Source organism: Trachymyrmex cornetzi, unplaced genomic scaffold (assembly GCF_001594075.2).
Source record: "Trachymyrmex cornetzi isolate Tcor2-1 unplaced genomic scaffold, Tcor1.1 scaffold248, whole genome shotgun sequence".
Lineage (NCBI taxonomy): Eukaryota > Metazoa > Arthropoda > Insecta > Hymenoptera > Formicidae > Trachymyrmex > Trachymyrmex cornetzi.
The window spans coordinates 2,669,636-2,685,571 of record NW_017297144.1 but is presented as its reverse complement, the minus strand read 5'-3'; the positions used below and the strand labels follow the sequence as shown (position 1 = coordinate 2,685,571).

At 34.0% G+C, this 15,936-nt stretch overlaps 2 protein-coding genes across 2 annotated transcripts in view; one reads left to right on the top strand and one right to left on the bottom strand.

The window, feature by feature from the left end:
• Positions 1-8,042: 8,042 nt before the first annotated feature.
• Positions 8,043-11,487, bottom strand: Rrp42 (exosome complex component Rrp42). Its single transcript, XM_018507991.1, has 6 exons — positions 11,334-11,487; positions 10,876-11,075; positions 10,641-10,806; positions 10,280-10,474; positions 9,929-10,084; positions 8,043-9,841 (listed from the first exon to the last, which is right to left on the bottom strand). The coding sequence occupies exons 1-6, from the start codon at positions 11,388-11,390 to the stop codon at positions 9,737-9,739; spliced, it is 879 nt and encodes a 292-aa protein (XP_018363493.1). The 5' UTR covers positions 11,391-11,487; the 3' UTR covers positions 8,043-9,736.
• A 3,687-nt stretch (positions 11,488-15,174) lies between these two features.
• The window catches only part of LOC108761333 (aminopeptidase N), a 4,333-nt gene continuing 3,571 nt past the window's right edge, over positions 15,175-15,936 (top strand). The window contains exon 1 of the mRNA XM_018507787.1: positions 15,175-15,323. Coding sequence (XP_018363289.1) covers positions 15,175-15,323 — 149 coding nt within the window. The remainder of the gene's footprint in view (positions 15,324-15,936) is intronic.

Genomic DNA, 15,936 nt, shown 5'->3' with positions numbered 1-15,936 from the left:
TTTCTCTCGCGCAGTGTATTAAAAAAAAAAAAAAAGTATCGCGTAGCTGTATCCGACCTCCGACGATTATGTCCTAACGCGGTTTAACTAACGAAGACAAACGACTTACGCTGCGATAGCTGGAGGGTCGTTTCACGGGACGATCCCGATTGGGAGAGAATGTACAGGATGTGTTTCCCCGGGAGCCTCGACTTTTTTCATTTTAACGATAGCGAATTCTTGGATAAACTCATAGTCGTTGTATATTTCCTATATATTTTTCTTTCGAACATCTTGATTATTAAACCTCATATATGAAAAAGCACAAAGAAAATCTACTCAAATTTAATTAAAAAATAATATCTCGATTTATTTTTATTGCTAAAAGATTATTAATTAGCGACAATCTTGATGGGTTAAATTAATCGTTTGTTTCATGAATTGATAATGAAAGGCTCAAGCAATTTTTAAATAAAAGATTCCGCGACATTTTTGAGAAAGGATTAGAAAAGATATAATGAATCCTCTGTCGTTAAAATTAAGACTCGTCGAGGCTCCCCTGCGAGTCGCACAGCTAACACGACGCGAGAAACCGGTGTTGACCAGATTGTTTCGCGTCGTAGAGTTTATATTCTTGTCCGTGTGTGTCGATATATACATAATAAGGATTTATTTGTAAGCGAATAATTCTCTCACCGTTTCCGAGCCTTGTAAATCCGCCAGAGCTGCTGGAAAGTTCTAAGATCAGCGTGCTTTCACTTCTTCACCTTCTTCTCACTTACGTAGGCTTTCTCGGGCAGGAAAAGGAAATAAAGGAAAAAAAATAAACCGTCGATGTATCCGTTGTCGTTTGAGACGACCGATATCGGTATTATAATCGGCTCCGCCGGCCGTCGTCCGCACGCGCGTTTTCTTCAGATATTATAGGCGATATTGTTAATTATATAGAAACGCGAGTGCGGATCGCGGATGAGCCCTGACTCGCCCTAATTCTTGGGTCCGGTTGCATCCCGTTCGGATCAGAGTCCAACTCTCGTGCGCGATTAATATTGTCGTCTACCGCGTCGAATTACCATACTTTATAGTCTAATAATCGTGTTCTTTCCTTTTGGGAAAAAGGAAAAAAATATTAACGAAAAGAAGGATTTGAGGATGCAATTCGTACGGTTGTTTTATTACACACTCATACAGCACAGATCGTTCCAGCAATATTGCAGTAACATTGCAAATGTTGCAGTATTGCTGCAAGTTCTATGCTGTACGAGCAGTTTATTACACACTCATACAGCACAGATCGTTCCAGCAATATTGCAGTAACATTGCAAATGTTGCAGCAGTATTGCTGCAAGTTCTATGCTGTACGAGCAGTAAACATCCATACAGCTCAGAAGCTTATCATTGCAACATTGCTGCAAGGTTGCAATTGCTGGAACACTACAATGTTGCTGCAATATTGTATTACATAACACATATGTTGCATAATAATTGCCTCGTTGAGTGTGAAATAATACTGAAGTTATACTATTTTTATGCCCGTATTCATAGTCAGGTCTTAAGGCTTCCTTAAATTTATCTTCATATACTCTACGAATTGTTTCATCGGCTGCTGAGCATCTAAAGATAAATTTAAGGAAGCCTCAAGGTCTGACTATGAATACGAGCATCGTTGATGTTTACTGGATAAGGACAGCCGTGTCGAATTCTCTCGCATCCCCATATTTCATTTGTCAATTCAAGAAACGACAGAGAGATGAAATAACAAACAAACGAGACCAAAAGAAGAAAAAAAAGAGAGGAGGATCTCTGTCCGAGGTCGAGATGCAATCGGGCGACTTCAGTGGTGCAACGTCGAGCGATGCACTCGCGGCTGTTGGTCGTTTCGCCGTGAACTCTGCCGACCCGGATCCCCGAATTCAACGTCCGCAGAGATTCGGATTCGACGTCGTGTGTCGCATTAACTAACCACGACGCGATATTAACCCGTTTGGCGGTCGTCACCGCGAACGGGTATTCTTCATAGTTCCACTTCCGGTTGCAGCAAAGATCAATTGTTGCGGAGTCACCGGCTGGCGCCGGTGCGTTAACGATGCTGCGGTTGTTGTGCCCCCCCCCCCCCCCCTCGTGTGCGTGTGTACGTGCGTGTATGCGTGGTGCGTGGTGCGTATCTCTTCCGAGCAATGCGTTTCTCGAGCAGTCGTTCGTTAAAAGAAAAAAGAAAAGAAAAATGTTCCTTTTTTTCTCGCTCGCTCGAATAAAAACTCTAAAGTCTTTGTAAATAGCGTTAAGTATATATAAAACAAAAAAAATAGTACGCTTCCCTAGAAAGTATAGTTATATATCGAACACGCGATTGGACTTTTCGAAGAAGCCAACGGGTTAATATCGCGTGCCCACGATCCGCGATAATTCTCACGGATAATTCTCTCAGGATCTTGTTAACGCACGCGCGCTTCGCGGTTATTTCTTTCTTTCTTTCATTTTTTTTTTTATAACTGATGCGACGATCACCTCTCTCAGACGGTAGCGCGAGACGATTCGCGAGAATCCAATCGAGTGCCGAGAATGACGAGGATTTAATCCAAACGGAAAAATCATGATAAAAACGACATCAAAATACCTCCAAAATGATTCATAAAAGTCACTTTTCGATTCATTTGATATCATTTTGACGTTATTGTGATCCGTTGTTCTGCCTGAGAAATCAGATAGAACGCAGAATCAAGTCATAATTAAGTCATAATGTTATAGAACGTCATTATGACGTCAAAATGAAGTCATTGTAATCTGTCGTTCTACTTGGGGATGTCTGGATTCTTCGCCTGTTCGGGAACGTCTCTCTCTCTTTTTTTTTTTCTGTCTCCCGTCGAATGTCTCGCGCTACCGTGTCTCACGAAAGAAAATCAGGATCGACTTTCGATCGATCGAAGAGAAATTTCGCCGCGCGAAGCGTCAAATGTTGTACAGTAACCGCACGATTATCGCATACGATCTAATCATTGTCGTTGTAAGCCATTTACCTCTGCGTCGGTGTTTAATCGTCTAAATACGGTAAATACGCGCGCGGATTTAATTATCAGGCACCTGTAAGGAAAAAAGGGGAAGAGTTTAAATGCTTTCGATAACAATGTATCTTAAATAAACGTTGATGATCGTTTTACAGACATTGAACATGGCGTAATTTCTTCCGTGCTGAGACACACTTTTTTTTTACCGATCGCCGTCGTTTCGATCGGGTTTACTCGGCGGGCCCGGGTATCCTCGCGTTAACACAAACGGTATAATCGGTGTATTGTGCCGTCGAATTAATCGTGTGTTGAAGGAAGTAAACCGCGCGCGTACTTACGCACTTAGCGCGACTTCGCATACCTCGTTTTTTCCGCATCATGGATTCGCGGCCGGAACCGAAGGGATCGGCGCGAAGGCTGATGACGCTAATGAGAGAGAAGAGATCCAAAGTCACTAGATTGTCAAAGTACCGCAATTGATTTCAAAAAATGTCGCGTAAAAATGGCCGAAGGGCACATAGCACACGACTTAACACAATTAAGTACATATTGGGTACAGTTGGATGCCGTTAATCTTACGTGTGATGTATACTTTCGTGTTCCTGAACAGTTCTGAACTGTACTTACATGTATCCTTCGTGCACTTTTATGCACAAAACTTCTACGACAAATAAATCCGTATTAAACTAAAGAACACATGAATTGAGCATTCGTACATATTCTTTTGTTCATAAACTAATTACAACTAAAAAAAATATTGATTTATGTACCTAATAAAAGTTTAAAATAGTTTCAAAATGCAGATTAGTCACTTTTCAATCAGTTACGATTCATTTGAACATCATTTTGAAGTTATTGTGACTTGACGGCTTCATTTTCCCAAATAAAGCACGTAATACAAATGCCATAAATTCGAAATGACCGCGATAAATTCGAAAATGGATGCGAGTTTGCGATACTTTATAAGATCAAGTGACTTTAAAGAGATCCATCGAGCAGTGCACTCGGGGCAGCCGACCTTCCATACGATCGATTTCTTTTTTCTTATTTTCCCTTTAAATGTAAACACTTGACGTGTATATGTACGTATCTACCATATTCATTCCTTACAGAAATTTAATACTGGAAGGTAGTGATTAATTGCTTCCCATACAGCATTCCAGCAATATTACAGCAACATTGGAAATCCCAAAGGACACACAAAGTCAAGAGAAAGTCAAAATGACTCTATTTTGACGTCATAAAAGTCAAAATGATGATTTTTTGTTACAAAATTTGATTGTTTATCGACGTTAAGAATCAAAATAGTCATTTTGACTTTACTTCTTTTATGTGTTCCTTGGAATGTTGCAATAATCCCAAGCAGAACTTAAATTATCAAAATGACGTCAAAATAGTTTCAAAATGCAGATTAGTCACTTTTCAATCAGTTACGATTCATTTGAACGTCATTTTGAAGTTATTGTGACTTGTTGTTCTGCTTGGGGTATCGCCACAAGTTTCTATACTGTACAAATTCATCAACTTTAAAAATTAAAAACACTATTGTTAAGTGCTTTTAATATTGAATAATAATGTTTGTAATTCAAAGTAAGCAATTAATTACTTCCAGTATATTAAATTAAATTTTTCCAGCAAACATCAACTAATAATAACTATTCGTTATAATTTCCCCGCTTCACAATATAACTGTAACACATGTCGTACATAACAGTTACATTGTTGAGCGAGAAATTATCGTCTATAATTTGAGTTTGCTGGATCTATAAGGGCTGCCAGTATTGAACCAGTAATAAGCCGGTATTTAATAATTAAGCATTGGCCAAATAATCGCTGAAATACTGTTAGTACTTTACCACTGTAAATTTCTACTAATTCTCAGTATTAATTTCTACAAGGGGTGTCTATATATGAACATGTACAGATGTACATACGTATCTACAATTATAGCAGCCTCGATCTCGAGGCGGAACTAAAGATTATTCCAGTTCCAATCGCCGATTGCTCGTTTAACGAGGGCAAAAAGAAAACGTGAATATGCGAAGAGAGGCCGTATAGGGAGCTGTAAAAAGGCTTGTTTGAAAGGGAAAAAAAAGTGCGAACGGCAGCGTAATTTGTGCTATGCGATGCGCTAAACGCGTAAAGTAACGATATGCCCACTGTACGATTACTGAAAATTAGTTGGTAGCTCTCGGGGGTCTCTCTGTTGTTATCTAATTTTACGGGGTTACGGCGAGGGATCGTCTCGTGTGCGGCGAGAGGTGTCGCCGATTGTTTTTGTCAAACCATCTTGATTAATTAAATAAGCAGCGAGTAACACACATTATTTATTGCGGTTAAAGTGTGGTGAATTTTAGGGAAGTTATATGCAATTACGTTTCGCCGAGTGCAAGAAGTTAATAATAAAGAAGTTAATAATAAAGAGGAAGAGAGGGAAAAAAAAACAGAAAAAAAGAGGGATTTGTTTCTCACGACGTGCAATCAATTAACCGAGTGTAAAGAGCGACACTTATATATAATAATCATATGGACATTAAAATTAAAATAGAGGTAATGAGTGTGGGAAGAGAGAGAGAGAGAGAATTAAACTATGGATTTTGAACTTGCGAAAGTCTAATTAAACGTTAAATAAATAAAGTACACGATTATTCACAGCTGTCGAACGAGTGTGAATCGATTCTCTTTTTTTCTCTTTTTTTATTTAGTTCGTTCACTTACCACGCTTTCGATCTGCACTTTTTCGAACAGTCGTTTTCCATCCATCGTCATCCGTCGTTTTTTTAATTACGTTTCCAATTTTACTTTCGCATTAAATGCGCACAAAAAGTTGAGGTAGTTCTTAATGCACCGATTTTAATGCAGTCGTTCAGTTTTCACGCGCGAAGGAGATACACGAGAAATATGTCTCTACGTTTGAAACAAAGAGTTGCTGAACAACACACAGCAAATTTAATATAGGCTGCGTTTCACGCATGATGCGCATGCTACATTATTTATCCTTGTTATTCACCGAATGTTAAACAAGGATAAATGAAGCATCATGCGCATCATGCGTGAAACGGAAAACACAGCCTTACATACATATTTATATGTATGTATATGTATAAGTAATTATAAATAAAAATATGAATATATGAATGCGAATATAAATATGAACATAAACGCAACTATAAATATGAACATATGAATAATATGAAATAAATATAAATACGAATATACATATGAACATAAATATATAAATACAAAGACAAATGCAAATATAAGTATATAAATACAATTACAGACGTAAATTAGATATAAATAATATATACATATACAATTATCTATAAAAAAAGAAGTCGTCCCGTTGTAATTAATGCAGTGAAATATTTCGCATTAAATGATCGGGACACTTATTTTTTTTCACCACATAATAAATACTCCTATCGAAGCAAATAAAATACAAAGCATGCATGTATTTCGCTTTCAATCTATGAAATATTTTACAGCATTCATTAAAATGGGTTACTCTGTATCTATATAGAAGATATCTTGTTAGAAGTCGCGTACCTCGTTTGAAACCTCGTTAACACGAAATCGTTAACTACGCAATTATGTATCGTCGAAAGTTAAAGAATTTTGGCGAATTAGGCTTCGAGAAAATGTACATACCTCCAATAATATACATAAATCATGTTGCACGGCCGACGTTCGGTGAATTTTAACAGAGAGAGAGATATTTATTATTTTAAGAGCCCAGTCGCGCCAAAATTATTTAATGCTGCAAATCAAAAAAAAGAGACCAAAGTTCAGTCAACTTAAAAAATTTGACTGCATTTCAATGTCGTCGAGTGCACATTTCTTCCGAGATTCGCTACAACATATGAATGCATATTCATATATTCATGTACATGCGCGCGAATTATTAAATAACATAGCTTTAACGTACTTAAGAAACTGACAACTGATTTTTGAGATTATGCTTAAATATTTCCCCCTCGGAGATATACGCAATTACCCTCATTGATAATTTCGTAACAATTGTTGATAAATTGCGATTTAGAATAGCGATTGACCTTCGTAAAACGATCGATGCAAGCGATTGCTTTGAGATGCAAGATTTAGGTTTGTCTAAGCTTGAATTTATATAGCAGATGATTGACACGTTGATTGCCACATTGCACACTATCGCGATTTCTAACGTTATTTAAAGAATTCGTCTTATATTTTCCTGATGAATATCGCGCTCTTTAAATCGCGAATCCGATCGCTTTACCAATTTTTCTAATCCGAAGTATCCTTATTCCGCCTGGAATCAGCGTGTTAATGACACATCTCGATGATAATAATTCGCGAGTTCACTTGTTAGCGTAGTTTAAGGTTTAGTTTGTTATTAGAAAAGGGAGGCGATATAGTGTTCCACGTTATCGCGATCCTGATTTGTTACTTATTAAATAAGCTTCGACGGTAGTATATGAAAATGTCACAGATAAGAGACGACGAGGAGATGCCAAGTAAAGAAGAGAAATCATTTCAAAGATGAACTTTCACAGATATATGCATAAATGCATGGCCTTATAAATGGTCCTTCTCTGTTATAGATCTCGGATCTAACACGCAAGCTGTGCAACCCGCGAATATTTAGATACGTAAGCGACGTATTTGAGTCATTTCTATCGTATTTTTTTAAGTACCCGAACAATTTTTATTTTTTAGGAACAAAGATTTTATAATAATTATTTCAACCATAAAAAAATATCCATTTTATAAATTAACGTTTTAAATTGTTTAATGATTCAATATTTGTCATCTTTTCCTTATTTCTATTTGTCCAACGTAATATTTGCGAAGAACAAGAATAATAAATAAATAAATGTTCTTTCTTGGTACAAATTGCGATTAATATGAATTCATGTTTTAAATTATATAACGTTTTAACACTCGTTTACTCTTTTTTTTATTTCTATTTATCTAAATTAATACTCGCAATTGAGAATTAAGAGAAATAAATTATCTTTGCTTAAATCACAATTAATATATGTATTTTCTCACTGTAAATTAAAATTAAAAACTCGAGGTCGATATCTAATTAAAAAAAATTTCTTGTTCATACAAATTGACTGGCGTTTTATAATTTACTTATGGTAATCAGAGTTTCTGACTTAAATACGCTGCGTGACGCAATAACAAATGCATTCGTATGTCTAACGTTGTTTTACATGCGAGAAATTGATTTCGCGTCGATAGCCATGCAAAAATGCGATCTTCGGTCCTCGTCAAGTTCAATTGTTTTCAAATTACGAAAAAGAGTTGGAGAGAAAGAGAGAGAATGTGTGTGTGAAAGGGAGGTTCCTACATGTCGCTCGACGATGTCACCGCTGCTAAAATCGGACGTCCGATTTTCGATCTATATATATATATATATATATATACATACGCGTTAACGAACTTGTAACTACACATACGATTACACATTAGAGAACGATTCTATTATCTTGTAAGAATTACTTATGCTAGGACCTCTGTACAAACTATTAACAAATCCGTAAGAGGAAGAAAAACGCTACTGTGTATAAGAACAGAATATTTATAAGAAACTAAAAGAAAAGATATCTTTCACTACTTTCAGCACTACTTTCAACATAATCATTGTAATAGCCACTCTATTTAAGGAATCGTTGAAAAAAAATATGAGAGAAGAAATGAAACAACGGATTTCGTTATCACAGCTCGAGCTTCGTGCGAATTTTCCTGCTTCCCTGCCCATATTATATAACGAACTGACTTCATGGAGGATATTTATACGACAGTAAGAATATCCTACTGTAAAACAGAGTGCTATTGAAATAATCGCGTCAGAAATTATTTTTCTCAATGTTAATTCTTGTGGACGAGAAACATGTTAATTTAAGTATATTCACTGGAGCCGACTTCATCGCGCGCGTGTGCACGCGTATCATTTATCGACTTTGATTATCGAACCTTCAATAATCCGCCTGTGAAGATATAATCGAAGCGAGCGGAGGTCAGTGTTAATAAATAAAGTACGAATTGTAGAATACGTCTCGAGTTGAATACGCAAAGCGCGACGCGAGTTTTACATATAAAAAGAATAAAAAGAAAGGAAGAAAATGCCATACAGAGTCGATAAATGAACGATGTTGAACTTCTACTGAAGAGTTCGAAATTATTGAAGTTTTAAAAGATTTTTATGTACTCTTGCCCGAATTAGAAGACGGGACAATTATTATTAAAAAATAATAGTATATAGTGTATGTATGTGTGTGTGTATGTGTGTGTTGAAACCTATACACATACGACTCTGGTACCGTTTATTTGATTACTTTATCATTATACATACACATACCTTTCATGTCGCCTTATGAGAATTTTCTTTCAAAGTAATGATTTTCAAACTCATACGCTCTGCAAAGTTGCACGCACATACACACACACACACACACACACACACACACACACACACACACACAATTTACACAATTAAATTAAATATTGTTATATAGTCAAATGCTATTGAAACTATACTATTGATACTTCATTTTACAATCTTATTCTCATTGCAATCTTCAAATTTTACAAGTATCAAAAATGCTCTGTTAGAGTTTGAGAAACGTCGCGTCGTAACGTTAACCAAACATAAGTTATAACCAAATAGCGAGGAGTACTGTGCAGTCTAACGAGTCCACATAACTAAGAATTTGAAAAAAATATATTTGTATCTTTTAAAATCCATAACAACGTATCGCGCAATGTTATCTAAGAAATCCAAATATGGGCTTCGTTTGGCCGAGCTTGTTTTCCTCTTCCAGTCCTTTCATAAGAGCTTCGTTTAGCTTGAAACTGATATCCTTTCCAGTCTGAAAATCCAGAGTCAAAAACAAATTTGACAAAATTCGCCTTTAACCATAATATATAATAATTAAGACATTAAAAACTGTTATCACCTGCAACATCTTAATCAAGGTACTAGGCAACAAGCTGCCGTATCCCAGCTTGACTACAGACGTCACCTTGCCGTTCGGCATCACGGACATAAGGATACTAGCGGTACTGCAAGATTCTTCTTCCGACGTTGGATCTATCACGAAGTTGTCACCAATCTGTTAGAGGAAATATCTTTAATTGCCGAAAATGTACAAAGTAATTAATAAAAAGTTACAAAAAAGAAATTGAATCTTTCTATAGAAATATCTTAAGCAGTATATAAATATTTCCTTATTGTTTCTTAGATAAATGTATGTTATAAAAACATCATAATTCATTTATTTAAAAAATAATTAAAGATTATTGCATACCTTACATACTGTTAATACCACTGGATAATTTGTGACGTCTAGTTTAATACAGTCGTAAGGATCGTCTGACACCTGAATATCTGGTTCGCCACCATCGAGAGTGGCTGTGATCACCCTTGGAATTTCAGTATTATACAATGCCGCCTTCACCGCAGCACCAACAGCGTCAAATAGATTTCCACCGCATTGAAGGATCTGGAAAAGTGAAAAGAAGATGATGCAGTTTTAAATTCGATTTTAGGTTTGTTCTTTTCAGCTGAATTTCTTTCCTCTTCTTCTGTCCACATTGAAGAAATAATGCAAAAAATTCAGTTAAATAAAACAGGGTATTGTATTGTAGTATTGTACCAATATTACTTACCAAAATGTCCACGTACATTTTCCAACATTTCTGATGAGGTATTATACACAGCTGCTTCAAATCGAAGGCGTTTGGTGTCTGATAGGCCATAGAAAGGACGTTGCTAATTTCAGTTGCCAAATCGTCCCCACCTTTTCCTTCGAATGCCGGTGTAGCATTAGCAGAACTAGAAAAAATATTAAATTAAAGTACGCTCGATGTTAATCTAAACTATAAGCCCAAGGTGTATATGTACCAGTCTACGAAAAATTCCAATTTGCCTTCCTCTGGCCTTTCAGCATACGGTGTGTCAATTTCAAGTTTTACGCCAACTAATACATCTGTAATATTGCCTATACGTAATCTCGCTGACCCATGGGTATGCTTCATCAGCTTGGTTTCGATCTCGATAGGGCGATACTGATACCTGGATCGACCATCATTTCTGAAGTCAAGCTGAAATCAATTGTTACAATATATAATACGTGTCAAAAGTTCCAGAGATTTAATTGTTGGATATAAAAACTATAAGAGAAAAATGTTCTTCGAATAGAATATTAATTTTTATCTGTAATAATCCGAGATTATCAGAAATGACGATTAATAGATTAGCAGTAACAATTAGTGTTCGAAAATAATATAAATGCTAGCGAAGCATGCACGGGTCATAGAAAACAATTGCACGTGCACGTAAACACTGTTGAATGTACTCACATCAACTCCATGAATAATAAATGTCTTCTCGCCCAAACTCAAAGGGGTTTCGGCCATTTCGCAGAGATTAACTTCGTCGATTTAACGTCGATTCTAACTCGGAAACGCAATCATAAAAGTAAAATATTTACCAGTATCAGTTGTGTTTACCACTAGAACAGGATGACATAACCTTAAATTGAAAAATAAAATCGCCCATGCACTAGCGCCAGTACATCTATTTTCAATTTGGGAACTATCGTATACATATAGCTACTGGCGATAAAATTGATAACGTGATTTACAAAATCCATGATCTCGGAAAAAACAATTTTGATAGCAACTTAATATTTAAAAAATACAGACTTGTTATTTAACATATTTTTTAACTGAGTTTTTTAAGTATCTAAAAATGATTCTGAAAATATCCTGGGAAAAAATATTTTTATATTCGGATATAGGTGCGGTTTTTTGCACATGCACAATAGATTTATTAGCGAATTATATTAACATTATTAACTTTTTTCCAGTAATTATAGATATTAGCTGCGTTTATTAGCTCGCATATTTTATTACATAATTCAATTAAAAACAGGCGAATTAATTGTTTGAAGCATTTGTACCACACAATGTCTCGCTGACCATAAGATTATTCATCTCTATGACCATGTAACATCCTAATATCCTTCTTGAATCGCTGTAGAAGGACCTGTGAGTTCCGAAATTTCCGATTTACTATGGCATATTATTTTGTATATTCGTATATTCTCTACTGTTTATCATATTAACATCGTATGTGACTAAATTATTTTTTATATATTATAAAAGATCTTTAATAACGCTTAATTCAAACCGTTGTTTCTTTACACTTCGTTTTCATTAAATTTTTGCTTACGTTTGTATTTTCTGTATGTTTAGTCTAGCTTCATTTGTATATTATTGATTATTTTTCGTTATTATAATACTATGGTACCTGTATTATTTAGCATGTCATATAATATTATTATTCATTTATAGAGCAAAATAATTAATAAATATATCTTAATTATAATGAACTATTATACGGCTATTTTATTATACATTATTCTTACAAATATCCTTAGAATAAATTTCTAATACTTTTATTAATATGGATCGTATCCAGTTTGGATATTTTCAATTTACATGATCACGAAAATTACTGATATCTGTATATTATACCTTTTGTATTTCCTGTTTATTTGCATTATGTTACACACCTTAATATATTGTTAATATTTTTACTATATTTATAATAAAAATATTAATGACACATTACGATACGTAACACAATGTATATTTATTGTTAGTACTTCATACCAATTGATGTGATGGGCCGAATAAAGGCTTAATTACAAAATCTTGATAGTAATACAAATTAAAATAACTTGCTACTTTTTTATTATACAGAAATGAGTACAATATTAAATGAATTTATGTAATGTCTTTGAGAAGTTACATGTTACAATACTTCTCTATTACGATCAATATTACATAAAAAAGCTAATCGTCAGAAAAGGGGCCTAAGTAGAATTGTGCCTTATTCCGACCATCCCCTCAATTATATTATTAAATTTATAATTTTTAGAATTCAAATCTCTTAATTTATAATGACTACAAATATACGGCTGTATTACTTATACGGCTACATCCTATTCTGTCTCCCTCCCTCCCCCCCTCCCTCCCTCTCTCTCTTTCTCTCTCTCTCTCTCTCTCTCTCTCATTCTCTTTTTTTTCTGCACCATCTCTTAATGCAGATCATAAATACTTATGAGAAAAATATAGGAAATTACTAAAAATCCTCAAGGAAATTATTGAAAATCCTCAAAGAAATCTTACCAATATTTAACACAGGATTTAATTTATTTACATAACGAAGCATACACACATACTATAAACATAAATATATTAAACAATTTAAAGTTACACGTAGGTACATATTAAATGGCTCAAATAGTTAAAAATGCGAACAACTTTCCTAAAATGTCACTATGCATTATATGTACATTAACAGTTCGATAGCAGAATAGATCAAGCGCATAAATTGATCAGACGTCTCCTACATTAAACTTGTATTTTCTCGACAAAAAATCGATTAACATTTCGTCAACTAATATCGTATGTTTACATTAAAAGAAACGGTTTTTTGTATTTACTATGTAATCCGTTGTCGATGGCATAGTCTGTTGTGACATCTCGGAAGAATAACATCGCAGCAATCAAAAACATTCTATTACGATCTATATTTTCGTTATATTTAATATATGAATATCAATTAGGAGTCTGAATTATACTCTAATAGCACAATTTTATTACACATGGTAAGTTTCTAAAAATATGATACATAAATTATTTGCAGAGTGCATGCTCCATTATTTTTTAAATATTGACATTGTAACAATTCTATTTGATTTTTGACTAAACGTTTCTTACGTAAGCATATATACATACCTTATTAATGTACTATAAAATGTAAATTCTTGTAAACATTAATGCGATAATAATAAGATTTCTTATTAATTAACAGAAAAATTAACTTTTCGTATTTACAAACGTATTAACTGAGAAACGTTTATTAAGATATATAACAATTAAGATATATAATATTAAGATATATAATAATATAAAACTTTTTTAGAAAATAACGTTTGTACAACGATATCTTTAACGTAATCGCAACAGAGTTAGAAATATTATTGAATTAAAAAATGTTTAGTGCTATACTTATTAGTAGATCTAATCGAATCTATATGGTTACAATTACAAAACAAATATAATAACGTTACCCTCCCTCTCCTTCTCCCTCCCCCCCTCCCTCCAACCCTTCACCACCTCTCCCTCTCTCCCTCTCTCTCTCCTCTCCCCTCCCCCCTCACTCTCTCTGTCTCTAACAACATATGCGATAACTATGTGCATTATTATCATTAGTACTATATTATTTCTTCAAACTTTCTGGCAGATATATATATTTAGAACGACAATTGAGGCAACATGAATCTACCACAGATAAGTAGCAGCGTAATATTTATTCTGACAATAGCTGTTCTTAACAGTGAAGATCTAAACAATTTCACCACTTCAAGCTACATACATTTTCCTTATTACGTGATACCAGTGCACTACTGTACACAGCTCACCTACATAAACCCAATTAATCAACGCATTGATAATCTTGATAAGATTTGGATAAAGATATTTGATTTAAAAAATGATTATGACTCATTCCTCTTTAGCGGTGAAACTAGTACAACTATTAATATCCTACAGTCGACTCACTATATAAGTTTGCATCAACTAAACCTGGCAATAAATAGTGCGAATATAACTTTGACTACAAAGAACGGCATAATTTACGTATTGAATAAATATACATACGCCCATACAACGCATATTTTAGGATTTCCTTTAATCTATATGTTGCTACCCGGACTCTACACATTCAAAACACAATTTTTTGGTCATCTAAAAGAAAACCATGAAGACAGTATCTTTAAAAACGTTTCCAAAGAAAATACCGTAACGTGAGTAAATGATAAATGGTTAAAAATATACGTATACATGATATGATTTATAATATAATTATTAATTATTTTTCTTCAAAATGTATTTCTCATACCAATTTTTAATGATATTGTTTGAATTCAATCAAATTGTAAAGATTCAGCGGTGTATGATTATATTTAAAATATAATAATTATTAAATTGTAACAGATTGTTGATAGCTCCACACATTCAAAAGCGGAATGGAATGAGAGAGTTATTTCCTTGTTGGGACGAACCTCAATTAAAGGCCACGTTTAACATTTCGATAAAACATCCTCGCTATTATTCAGCTTTATCAAATATGCCGAGAAAGTACCTGCACCATGAAAGTGATAATAGTGATTCATCACTCACATACTTCCATAATACGCCTCCAATGACCGCTTTCCAAATTGGGATAGTCATGACTGAATATCAACCCATTATAGTTAATGAAAACGTTACTTTGTGGTGCGATTGTTATTTAGAAGAGCGTCGTCTGATATTTGATTTTGCAAAGAGAATCATGAACGCTGTTACATTATATTTAAAATCTGAATTCGGTGGGATAAATATTCCAAAAATGGATCACATTGCAATTCCAAATTTTCCACAAGACGGCATATCGAAATGGGGGCTCATATTTCATACGTAATGCATACATTTAAATATAAAATATGTTAAACGAACAAATAATTTGCATCAATTCAAGCATTTAAAAGTTTAAAATTGATTAAATTCTAAATGTAATAATTATCATTACCATGCAAGGCGATTCCAATTTATATTTCAAAATATATATGGAATAATTGTAATTGCATTTCTTTTCTAAAATTAATTGTGTTTTTTTCATCAACTATGCATAAAAATATCAGAATATGATTATAAGGAAATTAACAGTTGCGAGGTTTGTCACATTATTCCATGCCAAAATACGCTAGAATAAAGTATTAAATATTTTGTATGCTACATTGATATTTTAATAATTCCTCTTAAATATCTTAAAATATAAAAAAGTTCATGTATAAATAACTAAAAGAATCTATATGATTAAAAATATATACAGACTATTTAAAAAACAGAA

Coding starts and splice junctions, on each gene's coding strand:
- Rrp42 (XM_018507991.1), bottom strand. CDS start 11,390: ATGGCCGAAACCCCTTTGAGTTTGGGCGAGAAGACATTTATTATTCAT. Junction 10,807..10,875: donor TTGGAATTTTTCGTAGACTG/GTACATATACAC, acceptor TATTTTTTCTAG/TTCTGCTAATGCTACACCGG. Junction 10,475..10,640: donor AAATGTACGTGGACATTTTG/GTAAGTAATATT, acceptor TCACTTTTCCAG/ATCCTTCAATGCGGTGGAAA.